Genomic DNA, 22,311 nt, shown 5'->3' with positions numbered 1-22,311 from the left:
CGGGAGAAAGGAATTGTACCTACGGGAATATGTGGTCCTGGTGAGGGGCTTCAAACGGCGGTCTTGGCATCCGGCCACGGTGAATGGAGCAGTCAGTCAATGCCACGAGTTGCGATCTTTCCCCTTGAGATGCCACGAAGTTAAGTGGGATGATGTCTCCTAAGTCGTAGATCCGCTGCTAGTCTTATTTTTGGCGGTTCAAGAACATCCCGTCTGTCTTGGTCAGGTACTATCTGATGTGCAATGTGCATAGTCTCGCCTCGGTCTTTCAAGACACTTTTAGATGCATGTTACCTCGTATCGTCCCGGGAAAATCTCACTTACAATATGTAGGCAACTAGCTTACTAGTTCGTTGATGTTGGGGTCATTTCGAAAGTCCTTGTATACGAAAAGTAAATGGGCAATTGTACTACTACTGAGAGAGTCAAAAAAGGAATGAAAACAACAAATGCAAAGAAAAGCTAAAATACGAAGAGGTGAAGGGCAGCGCCCTGTACACGTGAATGCAGTCATGATGCAAGAGGCCCACTGCGGTGTTCAAGTCTCAGTACCACCTGCCTACCTACCTAGATCGGAATCGAAATTTACCTGAAGCTCCCTAGGCAATAACGTTCTCTCTACACACACACCAACACTTCCCTGATCACACCAACACACCCACCTCTCTTCTTTGCGTAATGCGACTCGAATTACGACCTCAAACGTGCGCAACAACCGACCTCCCATACAGCACTATCTCTGGACGTTTCATCTGGCATAAGCCCTACGATAACCAGGCGACTCGACCATATTCCAATAACAATAGCTTCAGGCGCAACCGTACGTGCCCTGTTTGCAGCCATCTATTCCCTCTCAGAAGCGAGCGGCAAGAACGATCCGGGCAGTGGCCATGGCTGGACTGCCTGACGAGCCTGGCACTTCTGCCACGACGACCTCGGACGCCCAATCACCGACGCTCGAAAACATGGATACTACAAATGATGCAAGCATGCTGTCATGTGATGAGATTATCGAGATCGACCCAGATGGAGATCTACTGCTTTATACGAAACCAGGCCCAGGGCTTGGAGGGCGTTTTAGATTCCGCGTGTGTTCAGCGGCGCTCCGTCGTCACTCGCCAGTCTGGAAAGCGATGTTGTTCGGACCCTGGAAGGAATCAAAGCCGGCAGACGACAGCAGATGGGCGGTTGAGTTTCCCGAGGATCCCGCCTACGAATTCCAGATTGTGCTCAACATCATACATGGCTTAGTCGATCGCGTGCCGTCGTCTCTTGATATTGATACTTTCTTCAAACTTCTCATCCTCGTCAACAAATACGACATAGCTCATATCATGAAGCCTTGGCGTACAAAATGGGAAACGCCAGCCCTAAGCAACCTTGTGGGACCTGATGTACTCAAAGGCTTACATATCGCATGGACGCTGGGATACGAAAGTCTTTTTATCGCCAGACTAGCACAGATTGCAGTTAATACCTGGGTTGATGGAGATTTCATTTTTTTCAGGGATTCCTCTACCATGGATCTTGATGGAATTTTCGTCGAAGATGAGGATTATCTTGGTCCGATGGATGTCATAGGTTCGTGCTCATTTTATGCCCCCTATCGAAGTCGTTGCTGACCTGTCGATAGATTTGATCTGCAACATTCGGAAAGCGGTCATTGAAAAGATGATTGCGCCCCTCAATGAAGATCTGGAAGCTCTAGTGAATTCTACGCCCCGTTGCACCTCGGCGAGTCGTTATGACACAATAACCAGACGCGTATGTGATGCTGCGGTTCTCGGAAGTATTCATCGCGGTATGATACAACGAAGAGGTAGCATACTTCCTAGAGAAAGCTCCTGTATCATCGACAGCGTTGTACATCTGGCGTCTGAGCTGTTCCCCATTATGGATGAAACCCGGACCTTTGAGTCTCATCATACACCGTGCTCCTTGAAAGACAAGTACAAGAAGCACAACATCACGCTACATGACAGCGTCATCACAATTTCCCGGGAGTTCTTGACATCTGAGCATCAGGCATATATGGCTTCGCAGAGATCAAAGACTGGGTTGGAAAATCAGTCTGCACCTAGCAGGCAACGATACTGGTAGTTGCTTTCAAGACTCTACCGGAAACGGAAGGATAACATTTAGGTTTTCAACTTTTCTTGAAAAGATCAGGGTACGAGACGGAAAGCCATGGGGCAAGGAATCCAGGGTGCAGACGTTTGATCTTACACGGAATACAAACAAGCATGTACGGGTGATTACTGAATGAAGGTGAACTTTGGCAGTGAGAAAGTGCCTGATTAGGGCATGTCGAAAGACGACAAACTGCGTGCCTGAGTGACGCGGACACCTATGTTGAGTGTCCACATCTGTGAAAGTAGAAAGGAGAGTATGAAGGCTTAATATCCGGCTATCACCAATACCGGCGGGTACTAGCTTGAATCTGCTTCCTTTCTGCCTGTGAAGACAACTCGATGCCTGTCTTATTCCTCTGGTTCTCCATATAGCTTTTGTGCCCGGGCTTAATGTGCTTCGCCACAAGACCAGGTAGTTTTTCATGTATCTCCTGGTCAAGAGCCTCATACTTTCTGTGCAAGGAACACTGCGTATGATTTGGCAGAACCTCGATCAACTTTATGTTCGAGAATACGGAAGCTGCCACTTGGACAACGCTGTCTGTCTTGATGGTACCTCTGTTCATCAATGTGAGGCGCTGGTCCATATGGATCATAAGACCACCGAAGATAGCCGCGTCACAAAGGGTTGCGGTGCCCCTCGTCTTCCCGCTGTTATAATTTCGAGAAGCAGAACAGGCCGTTCCATAAGGGGGATATCGCCGAGATACTAGGTCATCATCAACAGCCATGGCAATTATGAAGAGCACTTTCTTTCGAATTGATAGTAGGACATCTATGGAAAATCTGGCATTAGTCAATCGGAACTAGCTTCGGTCCGGAATGTGAATATCAAACGTACCAATGATATCATGTGGACCGAGGTAATCTTGATGCTCAAGAACAATCCACTCTTCATCTTCAGCCTCAGAACCTCCTGCCAGACCGGGCTTTCTGAAAAGGTTCACTGCCTGAATGGACGGGAAGCTGTCTTGGGGGCTGGTATTGACGGAGATCTCCTCAATCCTTAGAGCGAAGAGGTTCTCATCTCCTAGCTCCCATGCCACAAACAAGGACTTAAGAGTGTCTTCCGAAGATAGGTCCCCGTGGGCGACCACTGCCCACTGTACACACCATGGTCTCAAAGTGGCAGTTAAATCGTACTTGTTGGTGAAAATCAGAAGGTTGTAGAGCTCGTCGAGATCGAGAGAGTGAGGAATCTGGCTGAACCGTCCGTGTATGATGTTCAGGACAATCTGCAGTGGTTTGACAGAGTCTCCAGGAAGCTTTACAATCCACTCCTCGGACTTGACATTGGCTGGCTTTGATTCCTTCCAAGGACCAAAAAGCATCTGTTTCCAGACTGGCGAATGACGGCGGAGCGTGGAGGAGCAGACACGTAGCCGCTGTGGCTGGGACGATTCAGAGTCTTCGTCTCCCCCTACGTCCAACAAGAGATCTCCCTCGGCGTCGATGTTGATCACGTTGCCATGTGGCAAGGTCGAATTTTCCATTTCGTTCGTGACTCTTGAATCCGACCCATCTGTAGCAGTTTCCATCGCAGGGGAACTGTCGCCAAATAAATCTTCTGTGGATATTGGTAGAGTGGTAGTTGTTTCCAATTGAGTTGCAGCAGAGCTGCTGCTGGAGAAGACGGCGATGGCTCCTCCGGTTGTTGAAGCTTCTAGACAAACTTTGTGAGCTGCCAAACAGACTATTACCAGCGGTGGATGCAGTGTCAAAAAGACCACTGGTCGTGGTCAAAGCTGTCAATTCTGGAGGGGGGTTATGGACCCTAACAACCCACTGCATGCAGAAGTGTGACCTGCAGCAGCTGACACAGAACCAAACAAGCCATTTCCTGTCGCAGAGGCTCCAGCCCCAAATAAGCTGCCACGTGTAGCTGACGCCGCGGCCGGTGCTACTGTTGATGAAACGGGCGAGGGCCCGAACAAACTACCGCCTGTAGACGCAGTGGACGGAAGAGGTCCAGAAGCGCCAGAGAGATGGAGGAGATTGAGTGGTTCCCGGTCCCCTAGCAGCTGCGAAACCTACAGCTGCGGAGGCGTTTGACGTTGTGCTCGGCCCGGACATTGTGGCTCCCTCTGTTTGTCGTCGTCGTCGTCGTCGTCGTCACGTTGGTTGTTTGATTGTGCCGGTTCAAGAATTGGCAGCGCGCAATATGGAAATGCACGCAACCGTACTCAGCATGTCTGGATGTAGGCAATGATTGTGGGGGATGGGTGCGTCGAGTCGAAAGTTCGTTAGATGCAAGATTCGAGAGATGTACTGGGAAAGTGAAAGTAGACCAGTCACCTGTTTGAAATATGGAAAGGAAAATTTAGGTAGCCTTACCGTACAATATCAGACCGATTGTGGGGTGGGGCCTCACAGCCAGCAGCATACAGCCAACTTCACCACCTCTTTAAACCCCATATGACGCGTGGGAAAAGAGACCTGATCTACTCACTAGAGAGTATATCCATTCAAAAACTGCACCTTTGTATTATTTTGGGTCTTTCCATCACGAGATAATGCTAGACTTGCGAGTGTCCAGCCCGACCTCTTTTATGATTGGAGTGCCCATGCTGCTCCACATCGCACTGTAAAATACGGTATCGTGAGATACGGCGGTACAATACCTGATGTTCCAGCAAGAACACAGGCGTTACCTCCACCACGGTCCAGAATATTCTGCGTCATGCATCTGTTTGATCAGGATGGTCTATTGATAAATCAAAGTTTCCAACTCTCACACTAAACTTCCCTCGAATTGGCTCCCTTCGACTTGACAGCTTCTTACAAGATCCAAAGCTGCCTTGGTGTAAGTGCCCTTGTCATCACCACCTCCGATGTCAACAAACTTCCTCAGCCGTTCATCCCATGTGAAAGAAGCGTATGGCAGTGTCTCTGAACTCAGCAGTAGGTTCAACATCAAGACAACCTGAAATGTGAATCAGTCCCTCAGATTGTTCGTATGGAACCTGCAATCCTTCTGGTGAGCATCGTTGCTAGTCCTCAAAATCTCCTTGAAGTCTGCCATGCATTCCCAGCAGAATTCGTATGAGCACTTGAAGCCTATCAATTGAGACACGAGTTTTGTTTTAGCACAGTGCTTGAATTGATGATTATGGTTGCTTGGTGCAAAGAGATGTTCTGTGTCGATACGGGAAAACAGAGGGAAAGGGACCCGAAGTGAACTTCAAGACTTCGTGTTTAAGAAAAAATAAGGAACAGAAACGAGATATTCGTGGTGGGAGCGCTAGTAGCGTCGACGGGTTGAATGCCCATGCCAAGCATTGCGACAGTGCCAGCAAAACTCGTAGCGGCACAGGGAGCCTAGAAGAGCATCAGAAGATCAATTCAAGGACATATACAGTATGATGTGTTAGAGGCTGCGAGGGACAAAGAAGAGCAACTTGTCTTTCCGGTACATGTTAAGCTGCGGACACAGGTGGAAAGTATCTGACAGGGAACAGAGTAGACAAAAAGTCTCAGACACAAACGTGTGGAGAAGTGTTGAAGTCGCTGAGGAGATTGTCTTACATATCATGTGCGCGCTGTTAACCACGGACATTAGCCACCTGCTCTGTAACCATGGAAGGCAAAACACCACAAAAGGTAAACCTACCATCCGCCATTTTTCTCAATGTTTCGCCCACATGAAGGGCAAGGCTTCGACGTAAGCGCAATTATCTTCTCGCTTTGCTTATTCTCCTCCTGTTGTCGAAGATGTTGTTTGTAGGCTGGGCTGTCCGGGTTCTTCTTCACAATGTCGAACTCGTCGCAAGTCATGCCCTTGTGCCATGGCACTTTGTGGACGTAGCATGACAAGTGTCCATTGGGACACTTCATGATGGGCTGGCTGTACCCGCCTTCGTGAATGTGGCCGCTGCCACAACTTGGCTCTGTACACTGTTGGAGTACGGAACGGTCAGCTATGGATTGCCGCCGAGCTAGGGAAATCTAGTTCCAATGGGAGCCATTAACTTACCCACCTGAAGCCTTCTTGGCTTTCCAGCATGTGCTTAGTTAGAAAATCTTCATACTTCGCCCGTGTCTCCGGGCTGGCGTAACGTAGAACAACATCCGCATCGAGACGGTTGTTACACTCCGGACAATTGATGTCCTGCCAGTGCTTGTTTTTGAGATCCGCCGTGATGCTCAAACGAACACATTCGACGCAGACACGCATCGCGTGTTGACAATCAGTAGAGAGTTTCGACAATGGAAAATGAAGAAAGTCTTTCGTCTCTGTGCAGACGACACACTCTATCTGTACGGTCTCGATTTGGACGGCCTCGGTCTTGTTGGAGACGAGCTTTTCGGGTTGCGATCGTGTCTCGACGGTAAGAGTAGCCATGGTCAATCTCAATGAGGGAAAGAAGTTTGAGCCAGCTGACGCCTTGGTAAATGTAATCGTCTCTCCGCAGGCTTCTGGATGACAAAGCTGAGGTGAGGGGCCGAAGAGGGCACACGTCGTTTTGCAGAAACATCTTATAAGCACGAGCGGGCAGGGGAGCAGAGGACTTGGATGGTGACGCTGTCGTCAAGTACCTCATCCAATGGGATTTGGCATAGCACGCAGTATGCAAGTGCCAACGAGCAGTACAAACAAGCAGAAAGCCGGAGGACTCGCTCAACCCCGTGTAGAAAACCTGTTGAATGTTAGAATATGCAGCTGGTCTTGATGGACGTGCAAATACGACGACGGATAAGGCACATGATTTTAAAGTGGCAACAAAATATGACAACCGGGAGTCAAGCCAGCCTACTATGCTGGAAGGGAGTGCCAGTCAATGGACGCCAAGGTACGGAGTTTCAACGTTAACTTTGTGCCTTGATGAGAACGTATCAAGTACTTGAAGGCAGTAGATAACTTGACTCGGCTTGATCCAACTGATGTGATAAGGTGTGGATGAGTAAGATGTATTGGAAGTGTGCTAAAAAGCGTGCTGGTGTGCAGAAGACAGACAGAGGAGCATTTACAAGTAAGATGAAGCTGTACCAGTCACCTCGAACATCTGTTGACGGCAATAATTACTATCCAGGAACATCAGACAGTCTTACCAAGGGGTGTGTGGGTATGTAGAAACTGGTCGCAAACGAACACGGCATCTTACCGTGAGGGGGCTTTAGATACTATGGATGCTTGCATCCCGTGCCATCGTTCGTTTGCCAAAAGCCTCCCGTCACTCGAGGGGAAGCACCTTAACTCTGTATTTCTCCTATCCCCCGCTACGGGCCTCAGGCAGATGCCTTGCGCGAGACGGGCTTTGATCAGATCATGAGCTGATAAACCGTGGTTTTGGAGACTGGTCTTGGAGTGACAACAACCAGCCTCTTGCAAGGAGTGGACAAATAATTCGAGGGACGAAACATCATCGTATGGGTTCCCTAGTAAGAGTGTTAATACTCAGCTTATTTGGAGCTGCTTGATCCACGGCTAAATTTTAATCAGACCTTTGTCATTGCAAATGTGGATTGTTATATTTGAAAGAAAAGGCATGTTTCGACGAGTGCGGAGGGATGGCTGGGTCATCTCACAGTTTCGCCTACGAAAAAAAGATTTTGGAGGAAGATAGGACACAAAGAGGAGGTAGAACAATTTCCAAATTTTCGAGAAATGAAAGGTAATGACAGACATAAATCAATCCCGCCTCAGATGGGGATGATCGAAGTATCAAATTTGACACCGTCTCTTCCGGGTTCTGGCCCGCTAGGTCCTTCATCCACCAGATGATTGACGAGGGCAAAAACGGAAGCAGCCATCCACTCGAGTGTGCGGGGTGCTGTCCTGTGCTGGAAGGAGCGAGAGACATGCTTCAGGACTTGCGAGATGCTTCGTCCAGCCTTACCCCGAAACCTCGCCGCAGGCTGCTGGAAAAGGATGGATAGAGAGCTGGAAATGTATTCTAAACGAAGGGAGCATAGTGGCATAGGACCGACCTTTTTGTCAAAATACGTGGTTTAGGTATCATAACAAGTCTAAAACTATCGCAAAATACATATGTAAACATCCATGATTGGATGAAAAAACCCAATATCTCTGTTTTTCCCACACCAACACCAACACTAATAACCAACTCATCAATCCTCCAACAAGCCAGCGGCCAAAGCCTCCAAATCCTGCAAATTATCCGGCTCATGATCCATCTCAATAACCTTCCTGCCGCCCTCCATCTTGGCCTTCTTCCTCTTCGGCCTGCCATCATCGCTATACTCCGTATCCGAGTCATCCTTCTGGAACCACTTCTTAGCCTTCTTCTTAGGCGGTTCCCTATCGTCCTCGCTCTCGTCGCCGCTGTCACCGCCCTTGCCAGCAACAGGCAAACTCCTGAGCAAAGCCAAGGGATCCTCCTCCACATCGCTGTGCGCATCCAGCAGCGCCGGCTGCAGGGGACCCTTCTCCCTCTCGACCTCCTCACCCCTCTCCCTTGCCTTGGCGCGCTCCCTCTTCTCCTTCCTCCGCTGCTTGGCCAGCAGCTTGTCTTCGACATCCTGCTCCTTGACCTTGGTGGCCTCGCTCTCGACGAACTTCTGCCTGAGCTCCTTGGCGTCGCCCTCCTTCTGGAAGTCCTCCTCGTCTTGCAGCTGGTAGAGCGGGTGGGCGTTTCCTTCGTCGTCAAACACAAGCTTCTGGCCCTTCTCCATGTACTTGAGCAGCTTCTTCTTGGACTTGAGCAGCTTCTCGCGACGGTGCGAGTCGATGACCAACTCGGCGTTCTTGCCCAGCTTGACCACCTTGGCCGTGCCGTCGGGGTTGGTGCCGGACTTGGCGTTGCCGGCGGCGTCGTCGAGGGCGGCATCGTCGTCCAGCACGCGCTTGACCGAGAGGAAGTCGTCTTCCTCGTTGTCTTCTGCCTGATCTTCTCCGAGAAGCTTGCGGTAATGCGTCGACAAGACGTCCTGGTTTTGACGCTCGGCCATCTTGTCGTACTTTGTCCTGACCTCCTTCTTCTTCTTGCGGATCTCGCCGTCCGAGCCTTCGGTGTCGGACCCGCTGGACATGGCGGCGCGCGAGGCATTCTTGAGCTTCTTGACGTCCTCGCCCTTCTGGTACCTGATCTGTGGAGTACCTGGAAGACCCAGGCTGGAAGCAAAACCGTCAAGGTCGAGTTTATCGAACTTGAACACCTCCTTATCCTTTTGCAGGTAAATCGAACGAACGTGCGAGACGAATGCCTTCTGTCCGAGGTATTTGAGATCGGGTGACTGAAAACACTGTGACTGTAGTTCGTTCTTGATGCTCTTCTTCTTGTTCTCTTTGACGTTCACTTTCTGGACGGTCACCTTCTTGTGCTCGAGACGCTTAAGGAAACCCTCTTCTTCGCTGGGATCAAGGAACAAGACAGCGCGACCCTTGCTCTCGTAACGCGCCGTTCTGCCAACGCGATGGATGTAGGTGTCGGCATCTTCAGGGCAATCGACCTGGATGACCCAGTCAACGGCGGGGAAATCGACACCTCTGGCCACGACATCGGTGGCGAAGAGGCAGGAGTATTTTGCGGACGTGAATCGGTTCGTGATCTCGAGACGTGCTATTTGTTTTTGGCGACCGTGCAAATGTAATAGTGGAATACCGGGCTGCATCCGCTTAAAACTTTCGTAGGCGAATCTGACCTGCTTGCCGGAGGACATAAACACAATAATCTTGCTCTTGAGGTTCGTTCGTAGGAAGCCCCATAGCGTGTCGAGCTTCTCAGGGAGAGGTGTGACGATATAATGCTGTTGGAGGCCGACGGGGGTCGCCGATGCTGCGGCTTCGTGAACAGAGACGTATTCGGGGTCCTTCAAGCTCAACCGGGCAAGGTCCGAGACACGCTTGCTTTGTGTGGCGCTAAACAGCAGGGTCTGCCTGCTCTTGGGAAGATGCTCAACAAGAGCGTCAACGGCCTGTTGAAAACCCATGTCCATGATACGATCGGCCTCATCAAGCACGAGCATCTGGAGGTTGTCGACATCGAAGCCGGCCGTTTGGTCGAGATGCTGCAGCATACGGCCAGGTGTGCAGACGAGGATATTCATGCGCCCAAGACGCTCCGCCTCCTCCTTCAAGCTCTTTCCACCAATAACCAAGCCTGCCGAAAAGCTGTGGTTGCGCCCAATCTTCCTGAGAACTTCGAATATTTGGACGGCCAATTCACGGGTCGGGCTGATAATGAGGGCACCGAGACCGTCGTACTCAGTCCATCGTGCACGGTATAGCTTCTCGAGGACGGGAACAAGGAAGGCGAGGGTCTTGCCACTACCTGTCCTAGCAGCGCCGAGAATATCTTGCCCTTTGAGCGCGAGAGGGATGGCGGCACGTTGGACATCGGTTAGGACCTCGAAATGGGATGCGCGCAGTCCAGAGGCGGTAGGTTCGCAAAGGGGAAGGTCCGAGAACTTGTTGATTTCGGTGGATTTGGGGTCCTAGTAGATTGAAACACAATATTTAGAAGCGTGTGCGGTTGTATAGTGAGAAATGGGGGTTCACTAGGACTTACAAGTTCGTCGATTCTCTTCTGAAGCGCCTCGAGGTTCTCCAGCTCTCTTTTCCTCTTCAACGTCTTGTGTTCGGCCTTGTTGGCTTTGGGCCTTTCCTTCTCGGTTTTGCCCTTGCCACCGCGGCCTTTGGGGCCTCCTGGAGCCATTGTGTTTGTGTTGTTCGACCGTGCTGGAGATTGGGCGTGGTGGGTTTGACGAAGTTCCAAAGGTCGGGTCTGCTAGTCGAGCGAATCCAATTGCCTGCGGGTCGTCGCTGGTGGCCTTTCAGTTCGATGCGATAGGAAAACTTTTGGCGGAGAGCAATTCTGCCAGCTCGACCCACCTCATCCACTATAAGCGAGGGGATCTGCAGCAGGGATCTCGGAGGCGCGGTCAGCTCAGACCAGGGTTAGGGTCATACGAGCAGACAAACCATCGAGTTGTTAGCCCCCAGCGACATTATCTCGTTGCTATGGTTCATGATGAGTTGGATGGGCAGTTGTACGGGGTTGAAGTAGGAAATTCACAGTAGCTTTCGCATCGAACCAAATTCAATTTTTAGTGATTTTATTTCAGCGCCCACAACTTCAGCAATATACATTTCTCACTTAGAACAGCAACATTCGAACATCAACACCGTGCCTGAGCAATGAAAAGAGCCAAACTACCATGAAAGCTTAATGTATTGGACCACGAAAAAATGAGCTTGAAGACGGGTATCGCTCGCTCACATGATTCCTTCGTAGACACCCGCAGTGAAACCAACCCACTAGACCCACCCATATATACGTTTCCCAAAGTTGAAACCGATAAAAAAAAGACCAAACGCCTTGCCCCATTCCCAATTTCCTTGCTTTTCCCTTCCATACGTATTCGACCGCTCAAGACCCGTCGCCCAGATACCCAGTATCAATCCTGTTATTCCTCGCCCTCAAACTCTAATTCCTCCCCAAACAGTTTCAGCCGGTAAATGCATGTATGATCCAGGGCTCCGTGGTTTGTCTTGGCTCTGACCAACACCTTGTACGTCGCCGCATCCAGATCGAGCAACTCCTCCGACAGCTTGTGGACAAACATTCCGTGGCTACCGCTGGTCTTGGCATAGTCGTACTCCAGCTCGCCGATCTTGACGTATTTTCTGTTGATGAGGGACAGCGATTTTTTGTTGTCTGCGTCGACCCTCTTCATGTCAGCTTCGCGCTCGCCAGGGTACAACTCGTCCATCCAAGCCAGGAGTCGCTTGCTATCGTCCGCGTCCGGATAGTATCCCCAAATCTCAATGTCTTTGGGCATGGACCCAGGGTCATTCGTCGCGTTCGGGTGGACGTGCTCAACGACGATGGCTTGGGGAATGACATGGTTGGCCATCTCCACGGCGAGCTCGGCCCCCCTGCTGGCTGTAATGCCAGCGCACCAGCACTGGCCAACGTCATTCCAGGCAGAAAGCGCCAGCATGTATTCTGCTTCCAGGGTGACCTGATCCTTGCTCGAAATGGGCTTTGGCTTGCCGAGCAGTTTGCTTAGGTGCTTGTTGCCTGGCAGTGCTTGCGAGTCAAGTCGGTATACGGGGGATGATTCCGACAGGACGATACCAGCTTCATTGCCCAGGCCGAAATGGTTGACTTGAGTTTCAACGTAGTCGTGGTAGTTGCGCATGATGCCGTCCTTAGCGGCTGCTTCAAGTTGCGCCCGAGGAATCTCCTTCTTGACAATATTCCTGACCAGGGTGGTGATTTCGGACTTGGAAAGACTACCTTCGGAGTTGGAGATGGCCGCCTTGACCGTAGTGTCGATGAGTGTCTCAAGCCCTTTCTTGACGGAATCCAATTGACCATCAATCTCCTCCTTGTGTTCTGCAATCCTTTTCTTCAAGAGGCCCACAAACTCATCTCGACTGATGGCTGCGTCACGCGTGACCCCATCGCCTTTGTCTCCTGGTAGATGCTTTTTGACAACCTGGGCAACCTTTTCCCCGTTCTTGGTTACCCAACGTTCCCAAGATTTGGAAACAGTGCCTTCGGCAATCTGCAAGATATGCTCATCCGATGGGCCCTTCTCGAAAAGTCCGGCTTTGATGAGGCGCGGCCGTAGTGCGTCCCAATGCTCTTCGGAAATGTCACCAGTGCCGTCAAGCGTGAGAACGGAGCTGTCCTTGAGCATCTTATCCAGAAGAGCATGCCAGAAATCGTCCTGAATGATGAGATCGCCGTTTGGACCACGTTTAACGTGCACCATCCGGGGAAGAAGACTTTGGATGTTTTTGACAGCACTCTCCGTAGAAGACGATTGTTCAAGGATAAAGTCCTTCAAGTCATTAAACTGATCATCCGTCAGCTGCGGATGACTGGGGATGAACTGCCCGACGTTGCTCCTCCAGTGCTTCCAGCCATACCATCGGATGCTGGTATTCGAATCCGGCGAACCATAAGAAGACGCGGTCAAGACTATCAGACCGATGAGGAGCACTGGTACAAGGAATGTGAACAGCTTCCATACGCCCCATGTCGAACGGCGAATCAACTTCAGTAATCGTTGCATGAAGGTTGGAGGAGCAGTAGTATACGGAGGAGGCGGTGTTTCCCCGTTGGTGGTATTTGACTGTTCGGCTCGCGGCCTGGATGTTTGGTTCGGTCTTGCGGCTGTGGGTTTGGACACCTTGCCAAAGGACGGATACTGTTTGTCAGACATGGATTTCGCCTCTGTGTCGAACAAGTCTTGGTGTTGATCGACTTGATGGGGAGCATGCTGGAAAGAATTGGAGAGGGTTGACGCTGGTCGCCTTGCGATTCTGGGTGGTTCTGGAGGCTCTGGGGTATATCGGGCTAATCGCCTCTGTTGAGCCATTCGCACCACCTCTTCTTCGAGCACTTCCCTCATCTTTTCCGAGTCGGTGTAAACATCGCTTTCCTCCACATAGCTGTTGCCGGTATCGGGTACCACAAGTTCCCTTGTCCTGGAAGTAGGTGGTGTCGACAGCAGTTGTTTGGAAGGTGGAGGGGGTGGTCGCATAGCCTGCCTCTTTGCTTCCTCCAGGCTTGCCATCTCTGCTTCGCTTGCCTCTCGAGCTTGGCGTTGCTCTTCCTTCTTACGCGCGGCCTCTGCTGCGTGCTTCTGTTCGGCTTGACGCCGCGCATCTTCAGAACGCTCACGTTTTAGCCGAGCATTTCGTTCGGCACGTTCCAGCTCGGCCTGTTCCTGGTCCTCCTCGTCGCGTGCTCGTTTCTTGGCTTCTCGTTCAGCTCGTTCTTGGGCCTCACGCGCAGCCTTTGCTTTGGCTTCTTGCTGAGCTTTCGCGGCCTGTTCCTTCTTTTCTCTCTCGGCCTTTTCCCTCTTTTCCCTCTCTTCTTTGTCCTTCTTGTCTTTCTCCACTCTCTTCCTTTCTCTCTCCGCGGCGTCCTTCTCCGCTTTCTCCCTTTCTTCCGCTGCCCTCTCCTCCGCCCTTTGCTTTTCTAGTAGCTTTGCCTTCTCAATCTGATCTTGTAGCTTGTTGAGAGTTTGGGCTGGTTTCGTAGCACGCCGGGGCGGGTCTGGTTCGGGTTCCTCTTCTTCCTCGTCATTGTAGTAGCCACCTTGGTTGTCGTCGTCGTCTTCTTCCTTCTCTTCCTGAACTTCCTCATCCTCTTCCTCCTCCTCTTCGGTTTCTTCCTCAATTGGGTCAGGGCGTCTGGGGCCAGGAGTTGTGCTACCCCTACGCGCATCAAGCTCTCGACGGCGAGCCTCAGCCTTGATATTGTCGGTCCTGACAGTTTCGTGTATCTCGGCGAAGGCCGTTTCGAGATCAGTACCTGCGGCGGTTTTGTTCCTGTCTGGCATAGCCACCAGTGAGGAGCCATAACTGAGACTGAATCTGGTGGGCGTTTGATTCCTGACCTGCTCAACAGGGATCAAAGTGCCGCGCTTTCCGGGCTTTGGCGTGCCTGTATCGGAAAGGGCAGGCGAAGGTGACACCACCGACCTCCGCGTTATCCGTCTAGGAGGCATGGTTGCAGTGGATTTTGTGAAAAGATTGTTAACGTCGTGAAACGCGAGGTCAACGTGGGACCAGTGATTGGAATATGAACTGTCCATAGTGTCAGAAGGCGTTATAAAATCCAAAATGTGAACAACTGATGTTTTCCTTTTCCCTCTGACACAAATGTTGTCGCAATGAACAGAGACGGATGGAAACAATGTGCTACTGAGGGAAAAGAGCCCAAAAGTGAGAGGCGTTACAGAAATGTTGAAGACTGTAGGCGAATGAAAAAAGAAAAAACAAGAGCCGCGCTTAGAGCATGTGCATGGGGCGATCCAAACTCACATTTAGATGTCGGACTAGACGACTGAGATGCCGCCCAAGTATTTTGAAGACGAGTTGCCAGTGACAACGAATCGATGAGTGTTAAGAGGCTGGGCCGAAATGCAGAGCCGTGAGGTGGCTCTTTGGGTTCTTTTTGTGAGGCTGCCGCTGCAGGCCGAATTTGCTTGGGTGAGCGTCCTCCTGTCCCGTCCAGCCAGACAACGAAGCCGCCGCCGGTCTGTATATTGGAGGTCGATCTTCGGGTGGTTGCGATATGTTGATGCGCCTTCGCCTGCGACTGCGACTGAACGGCAACCAGACTTTTGCTATTTGCGAGGCGCGCAACACGTGGCACCCGCCTCCAATCAAGGTGAAACTGCTGAAGAGCCCTACGGATGCCCAAAGTGATTACTCGATACCGTTGGTCAATTGCGCCAACAGATCCGACGCGAGGGAGACCTGAAGAAAAGTAACCCAACCTCCTCGCTGAACGTAGTGAAAAGTCGGGTAGTCGGGTCCTCGGCGATGATGTGCAGCGTTCCCTTGCAGACTCGGCACGCGTGGCTTCGATTGATGGCACGCGATGCTAGGCTGCAGCAGCGATCAAAGGAGAATTGAGCGAAAGCCTTCTAACGCTGGGAATCCTTTTTTTTCTGACAGAAATTGTGGATACGTCGTGGACGTTGGGGATCAATTGACTTTTGCTTCACTTTTTTCCCATTCAGTGTTTTGAGGTTGAGATCGGTGGCTTGTCCAGCATGAAGACAGAAAAGCGCTGAGAAGAGGGGGCCCGGCGGAAGTGAATCAGAAGATGATTATTACTTTGCTACAGTGATGTCTCTGGGGTAAGTAGGGATGTTGTTGATGTTGTTGTTATTGACAATGCATGCATCCATTCGCAAACGGATAAGGCAAGTTGCTGGTGTCTTTTGTTCTGAAAACGGCCTCGTCTCTTTGTGGATGTCTTGGTTGACTCGAGCTGCCTTTCATGTTGAGCTGTAGCTGTCCGCCTTGCCTTTGTTAGCAGTCATTGTCTGGTGAAGGCCTCTTGTTTGATGGTGCCTTTTGTTGTAAAGGGGACCCTTCGGCTGCTCTTCGTCGAAGGTTCCCGTCTGTCTTTGACGCAGCGCAGTCACAATAGAAAGCGAGTGCCCTCAGCTTGGAGCAAGTGGAAAGATTGAAGACGGGACAGGATGCGATGAAACAGCTGAATGTGTGCGCACTGCTGGCGCGGCCGACTGCCTGCCGCAACAGCGCTTCCTTTGCGTTGAAAGTGGAAGGTCAGGCATCAGGGCACTCGCCTTGACTCCCGTCCCCTGTGGCTCGTGCTCCTTCACAAAGTGCAACTTCCCGCCTCGGCTGATGTCAACTCCCCACTTCAGCCCAGTCGCGCGGCGCCAAGCAAAATCATAGCGTTTGGGTGGAGGCTGACGGTTGGAAGGGAAAGGGAATGAAAAGCGCGGGAATGGCTCGATGAATAAGCGAACCGATATGCGCTTAAGCGAGAGATATGCAGTTCCCGTTGCTGTATCTTGAATTCCCGATCTTCGGGGGCTCGAGGACGGAATCAGGGACTTGTTCCACGGTCCCGTCCAGGGGAGCCAGGGCTGTGTCGTGTCAGATCAGGTAGACCGAAATCTCTTGTCTTTCCAATCCGGTCTGATCGCCGTCTCTTCTCACTGCAATCTGCCTAGCACGGACTTGACGACATCGAGATGGGATGAACCTGGGGCAACTGAGGCTCCACCAGCATTCCCAGGCAGTTTTCATTGTCAAAACATCTCCAGGACCTCCAGCGTAAGCAGGTTCTCTAACTGGCGCAGCAGAGACGATCCAAATTGCACGTTCCACCATGGAACATTGCAACTTGCTACGTGCTGCCCGCTGGCTATCATTTAATATAACTGTGTATCGTTTTACTGGCTACTGCGTCTCGAGTCTCCGAAGCTGATATCCGAAGTGGGAAAGTAAATCCTTAGCTTAGTTCCCAGACTCCCGTCTGCCCCTGGTGTAGGGTAGAGACGGGAGGCATGTTTATTCCCCGGGCCAAGACATCGAGAAGAATGGGGAAAAAGCTTGACGGTAGGCTATGCATAGTCCCCCAGAAGCCCGATGTGGGCTCCCCAGGTCTTGACTTTTGTCACATGTTACTAAAAACTGCACATACCTACCTACTGTACTTACCTATCTACCACTCCCCTTTCACACTACACCACTACAATAGAACCATCTCGAGAACTTGGCAGCAGGGGGAGACCGGAGGAGGCCTGGATGGAAGCTTCTCAGAAGCAGATGGGGTTGCCGTGGTCTGGTAGGTACCCCGAATTCCAAAACCTTGCCGTTGCATGTCGCGACAAAACATCCAGGAAAGGCTGCACCCGTTAGAACCCGCAACCCGTCGCAGGGTGCTGTGCAGGGTAGAGGTAACGTGGTAATCCCGGGACGGCGAGCAACGGATGGCAAAACACCTCTGACGGGAGTCTCATCTCAATTTCCATACAATGATCCCATCGACAATCACCACTGTCCTGCTTCTGTTTGGGTCGCCGATGTGGTTCCCTTGTCGTTTCATGTTCGCCCCACGGCAAACTACGGTCTAGCGAAATTCGACAATCGTCATTTCATGACCGGACCCGTCGGTATGCCATTGCAGGATTACACCAGGATGTGATAGTGCCGTCGTCCAGCCTAGACCCATGCCGGTCCATCACGGTCCATCGCAGGCCCAGGGAATGGAAGCCAGGGCCCCATTCCCGGACCAACAGACCCCTCGTTGCAGGCTCCAAGACCGAGCTTAATTAACCTTTGCATGCGCTGCCCTGCCGCCCTCGTTCGCTACTTACCATTTCCTACCAACCACAATTCCTTTCTATCTTTAACCGGTCCTAACAAACCATCCTCTTCCACCCTTTGTCACTCTTTTTGTGTGTTTGTGTGTTTGATTCGTTTCCTTCTCCACGGTAGCAGCGGCAACGGCATCAACAGCAGCAGCAGCAGCAGCAGCAGCAGCATCACTTCAGTTTTGGAAGAGAAGTGGAAAAAAAAAAAAAAAGGAAACAAAGCTATCGCGTTATCGAGCATTCAAAATGGCTGTGGGAACAGTTCTCGTCACCGGGTAAGACCAGCCCTTCCAGCCCTTTTCCCGCTCCAACACCCGACGACACGAACCACCCTCCCCGAACGCCCAGCCCAACTACAACAACACTGCGCCAGTCAGTCATCCTTGAAGATGCTGCACCGCGCTCCAATTCCCGCCGCACGGGCAGTTTGTGTGGATCGCCTTGAATAACACAAGAAACGCCTCGACGGGCGCGCGCGCAATTGCACGCCGCAACCACCCATCATCATCCCATCACGTCCTTCTCCCGTCGTCGTCATCGTTGTCTAGTGAGCGCGCGTGGCGCTTTGCCCTTGTTATTGTTGTCGCGGCTTGAGATATTGATTGTGGCTTGCTTTTGCAGTGGTACTGGCTACATTGGCTCCTTCACCACCCTCGCCCTTCTCGACAACGGCTACGATGTCGTCATTGTCGATAGTCTCCTCAATTCGTCCAAGGCCGCCTTAGACCGCATCGAGCTTATCTGCGGCAAGCGTCCCACCTTCTACCAGGTCGACATCACAGATGAGGCCGGCCTCGACGATGTGTTTTCCAAGCACCCCGACATCGACAGCGTCATTCACTTTGCCGCACTCAAGGTACGTTGCACAACTGCCATCACCCGATGTCATGTCCGTCTGTGTTTGTGGTGTGACCATCAGCTAACAGTTGTATTTTGTGGACCTGCAGGCCGTTGGCGAGTCTGGCGAAATCCCACTGGAGTACTACCGTGTCAATGTCGGCGGCAGCATCACCCTGCTCCGCTCTATGGCCAAGCACAATGTCTCCAACATTGTCTTCTCGTCCTCCGCCACTGTCTACGGTGATGCCACCCGTATCCCTGGCATGATCCCCATTCCCGAGAACTGCCCCATTGGCCCCACCAACACATATGGTCATACAAAGGTGATGATCGAGACCGTCATTACCGACCATATTGAAGCCGAAAGGAGGAAGGCCAAAAAGGCGGGCAAGCCCTTCGAGCAGTGGAACGGCGCTTTGCTCCGCTACTTCAACCCTTGCGGTGCTCATCCCAGCGGTATCATGGGCGAGGACCCTCAAGGTGTTCCTTACAACCTCTTGCCTTTGCTTGGCAAGGTAGCGACTGGGGAGAGGGACAAGCTTTTGGTGTTCGGTGATGGTGAGTAGTCCCACCCGGCAAAAACAGCCTCGAACCCAGATGACAGGATGCTAAACCTTGTATGACAGACTACGCCTCCAAGGATGGCACTGCGATTCGCGACTATATCCATGTCCTTGACCTTGCCAGCGGTCACCTTGCCGCCCTCAACTACCTCCGCGAAAAGAAGCCTGGTGTCAAGGCCTGGAACCTTGGCTCCGGTCGTGGCAGCACAGTCTTCGAGATGATCAAGGCTTTCAGCAAGGTTGTCGGTCGTGACCTGCCCTACCAGGTTGTCGACAGGAGACTCGGCGATGTGTTGGATCTGACTGCCAACCCCGCGCTTGCCAACGAGGAGCTCCAGTGGAAGACAAAGCTCACCCTGGAGGACGCATGCGCCGATCTATGGCGCTGGGTGGAGAACAACCCCAAGGGTTACCGACAAGATCCGCCGGCCGAGCTCTTGGAGAAGCTCAAGGCCAGCAAGGCCGTCAAGAACTAAAAGGGGCTCTCGGGCTCTTCACTGCTTTACGACCACCCTTTTCTTCTTCGTTTTTTTTTTTTTTTTTTTTTTTTTTTTACCTTCACACTTATTACATTCTGGCTTCTATCGTTTTGGGGCTTCTGGGTCGCATCACACTGTTTTAACAATTCCCCCTTTGCTTTATTCCCCCCTTTTTTTCTGTTACGACTTTGTTATGATTTCTTCCGCTACGTTGCTACGTATTGCTCAAGTTCATGACACCCCCTCCGATTGAACGTAATCAACCTCATAGATAGCATCTCATAGAAGAATACCGAGGTGAAAGTCTGCATGAATACTACATGCCGCGTTGCCTTCCGTGTTTTGCTATTATATCGTCATATCTAAGTCATGGCTGTGGGTGGAAGAATATTGAATGGCTATGATCGTTTCTCCTTAAAGCTTCAACAACAGCTTGCCCGTAGTCTTCCTGCCCTCCAGATCGGTGTGCGCACGCGCCACCTCCTGAAGGGGATAGACCTCATGGACCTTGATCTTGACCTTCTCCGTCTTGATCAGCTCAAACAACTCCGTCGTCCACCTCTCCCATTCCTCCGGGGTGACGATATATCCAAACAGAACCGGCCTCATCACCTTGATATTCTTGGCCCCCAACCTCAGAATATCCAGCGGCTCCACCTTGCCCGACGCGTTCCCAAAGCTAATCACCGTGCCCTTCCTGGCCACCATATCCAAATCCGCATCAAACGTAGCCTTACCGACTCCATCAAAAATCACATCCACCCCGCGTCCATTCGTGATCTCCTTGACCCTCTCCACCACATCCTTGCTCTTGTTATCTATCGTCCACTGCGCGCCATGGTGATGCGCCTGCTCGCACTTCTCCTGTCCTCCGGCCGTAGCAATCACTTTGGCGCCCATGACGCTCAAGATCTGCACCAGCAACGAGCCCGTGCCGCCCGCGGCCGCGTGCACCAGCGTCCAGGGCCCTTCGCTGATTCCCAGCTTTTGCTCGATGCCCGCGGCTTCGCGAACCAAGGTGAGGGCTGTGAGACCCTGGAGCAGGGCGGCGGCGGCGGTCTCGGAGGAGATCCTTTCAGGAAGGGGACCGATGCAGCGAGAGGCGGACACGGAGGTGTATTCCGCGTAGGCAGCATCGCCGAGGTAGGCGACGCGGTCGCCGGGGGAGAAGCGGGGGTGTTTGGAGGAGACTACGGTGCCGGAGGCTTCTTTGCCTGTGATTAAGGGGTAGCCCGAGGAGGAGGGGTAGAGGCCTGTTCGGAAGTAGCTATGGGCGGGGAGGGGAAGGTTAGACAGAGTTTATCTTGGGAAATTTATATAAAAGGTAAGAAAGAAAGGGGGAGGGTGAGAGAAAGCTTACGTGTCAATAAAGTTGACGCCAATGTACTCGTTCTTGACGAGCAGTTCACCCTCCTTGATCTCGGGCACGGGCAGGTCGGTCTTGTACTTGAGGACGTCGACGCCACCGGGCTTTTCGATGACGACGCCGGACATGGTCTTTGGAATTTCGGCAGCCATTGTGGAATATAAATATAGGTTTTTGGCTCGGGACTTCTTATGATTTACGCTGGTGGTAGAAATGTTTTTGGTGCCCGGGCAGACGAACGGCGTGGGGTGGATGTTGCGATGGTGGTGTTGGTGCGGGGAAGCGGGAATTGGCGATGTTAGTGGTGAAGGCCGACAAAGACAGGAACAGTTCGTTAAAGCAGCAGAAGTAGTAGCAAAACGACGACGGGATGAACTCGAGGGGGTCACCAAGTTTAAAAGGGGAAGCTCAAGGAGCCGACTACGACTGCGGTGGACCGCGATGGTGTTGATGGTGGAGATGATATCGGTAGCGTGACGTGAACCGGTGCCTGCGGTCATCATCGTCGTGTTTGATGTGTTTCGAACCTTGCTGGCCCGAACTGGTTGGCCCCACGACGAGCTAGAACTGCGGAGTGCGGACTGCGGTAAGGGGACTGACTGCGTTTGCACACTGACTGGCCGGGTGAGAACGGAGAACAAAGTCTATCACGTCAATCCGTTGATTTGGTCGTGATGCGAAAAAGCACCTACAACCTGTACATACAAACAAGATATGGGAAAACGATTCCCGTTTATCCCCGAACCTTTGTCAATGATTGTGCTCTCCCGTCCGTATACTACTGAGCGTCCATCTAAATCCGAACGGCATTTCGAAACTCACAGATAGAAGATAAGACGGGCCGATGATGTAATCAAACACACTATTAACCGTGAAGCAGCCGAGTGGTACCTTGATCAGGTGTTGTTCGGCTTTGGACCGAGTATACAACCTTCCAATAAATCTTTTCATCGATCGGTGATCAGAAAGCATTTTGAGGTGAGATATTCATCCTATAATCATGACGGTGTGACACGGAGTATCGAGAGCTTATTGATAATTATCGCGGAACCGAAGTCATAGCATTCGGCAGCAATATGAAGAGTCGCGGTGTGTCTTACTCGGTTCCCTTCCGTCCGGGTGGCGCTATTATTCGGTATCGGGATCTCGGAGTGGAGCAGCTGAAGGGGAGGGGATCCGCGGCTCCGGATTGAAATGTCAATCCCGGTCGTCCATTTACAGCCGTCTTCATTCAACCAACGATCAGTCATCCTTTGCGGCCAAGCAGCGGCGGACCTCAGGATTTGAGTTGATGATCGAGATGGACCGGCAACGAAGTCTGCTCATTCAGCCATGCCAGGTACGGGCAATTCAACAACTAGTCTTGT

General features: G+C 51.7%; 8 protein-coding genes across 8 annotated transcripts; 3 read left to right on the top strand and 5 right to left on the bottom strand.

Moving 5' to 3' along the window:
• Positions 1–890: 890 nt before the first annotated feature.
• NEUTE1DRAFT_79374 (uncharacterized protein) lies at positions 891–2,100 on the top strand (the record flags this gene model as incomplete). The annotated part of the gene is made up of 2 exons (XM_009851301.1): positions 891–1,581; positions 1,634–2,100. 2 exons carry the CDS (start codon positions 891–893, stop codon positions 2,098–2,100), a joined length of 1,158 nt encoding a protein of 385 aa, XP_009849603.1.
• A 197-nt stretch (positions 2,101–2,297) lies between these two features.
• Positions 2,298–3,625, bottom strand: NEUTE1DRAFT_145391 (uncharacterized protein; the record flags this gene model as incomplete). The annotated part of the gene is made up of 2 exons (XM_009851300.1): positions 2,298–2,907; positions 2,974–3,625. 2 exons carry the CDS (start codon positions 3,623–3,625, stop codon positions 2,411–2,413), a joined length of 1,149 nt encoding a protein of 382 aa, XP_009849602.1.
• A 1,874-nt stretch (positions 3,626–5,499) lies between these two features.
• NEUTE1DRAFT_39917 (uncharacterized protein) lies at positions 5,500–6,474 on the bottom strand (the record flags this gene model as incomplete). Its single annotated transcript, XM_009850519.1, has 4 exons — positions 5,500–5,576; positions 5,658–5,671; positions 5,743–6,026; positions 6,106–6,474. 4 exons carry the CDS (start codon positions 6,472–6,474, stop codon positions 5,500–5,502), a joined length of 744 nt encoding a protein of 247 aa, XP_009848821.1.
• A 1,594-nt stretch (positions 6,475–8,068) lies between these two features.
• On the bottom strand, positions 8,069–10,747 carry NEUTE1DRAFT_79371 (uncharacterized protein; the record flags this gene model as incomplete). Its single annotated transcript, XM_009851299.1, has 2 exons — positions 8,069–10,526; positions 10,601–10,747. 2 exons carry the CDS (start codon positions 10,745–10,747, stop codon positions 8,202–8,204), a joined length of 2,472 nt encoding a protein of 823 aa, XP_009849601.1.
• A 751-nt stretch (positions 10,748–11,498) lies between these two features.
• NEUTE1DRAFT_145389 (uncharacterized protein) lies at positions 11,499–14,561 on the bottom strand (the record flags this gene model as incomplete). The annotated part of the gene is made up of 1 exon (XM_009851298.1): positions 11,499–14,561. The coding sequence occupies one exon, from the start codon at positions 14,559–14,561 to the stop codon at positions 11,499–11,501; it is 3,063 nt and encodes a 1,020-aa protein (XP_009849600.1).
• A 415-nt stretch (positions 14,562–14,976) lies between these two features.
• Positions 14,977–15,319, top strand: NEUTE1DRAFT_40750 (uncharacterized protein; the record flags this gene model as incomplete). Its single annotated transcript, XM_009850564.1, has 2 exons — positions 14,977–15,045; positions 15,176–15,319. 2 exons carry the CDS (start codon positions 14,977–14,979, stop codon positions 15,317–15,319), a joined length of 213 nt encoding a protein of 70 aa, XP_009848866.1.
• Positions 15,320–17,942: 2,623 nt separating this feature from the next.
• Positions 17,943–19,575, top strand: NEUTE1DRAFT_128768 (uncharacterized protein; the record flags this gene model as incomplete). Its single annotated transcript, XM_009851297.1, has 4 exons — positions 17,943–17,971; positions 18,318–18,552; positions 18,644–19,094; positions 19,163–19,575. The coding sequence occupies 4 exons, from the start codon at positions 17,943–17,945 to the stop codon at positions 19,573–19,575; spliced, it is 1,128 nt and encodes a 375-aa protein (XP_009849599.1).
• Positions 19,576–19,992: 417 nt separating this feature from the next.
• On the bottom strand, positions 19,993–21,096 carry NEUTE1DRAFT_108886 (uncharacterized protein; the record flags this gene model as incomplete). The annotated part of the gene is made up of 2 exons (XM_009851296.1): positions 19,993–20,845; positions 20,939–21,096. The coding sequence occupies 2 exons, from the start codon at positions 21,094–21,096 to the stop codon at positions 19,993–19,995; spliced, it is 1,011 nt and encodes a 336-aa protein (XP_009849598.1).
• Between the last annotated feature and the right edge of the window lie 1,215 nt (positions 21,097–22,311).

This window comes from Neurospora tetrasperma, assembly GCF_000213175.1.
Source record: "Neurospora tetrasperma FGSC 2508 unplaced genomic scaffold NEUTE1scaffold_2, whole genome shotgun sequence".
Lineage (NCBI taxonomy): Eukaryota > Fungi > Ascomycota > Sordariomycetes > Sordariales > Sordariaceae > Neurospora > Neurospora tetrasperma.
This window is presented reverse-complemented; position numbering and strand designations above follow the sequence as displayed.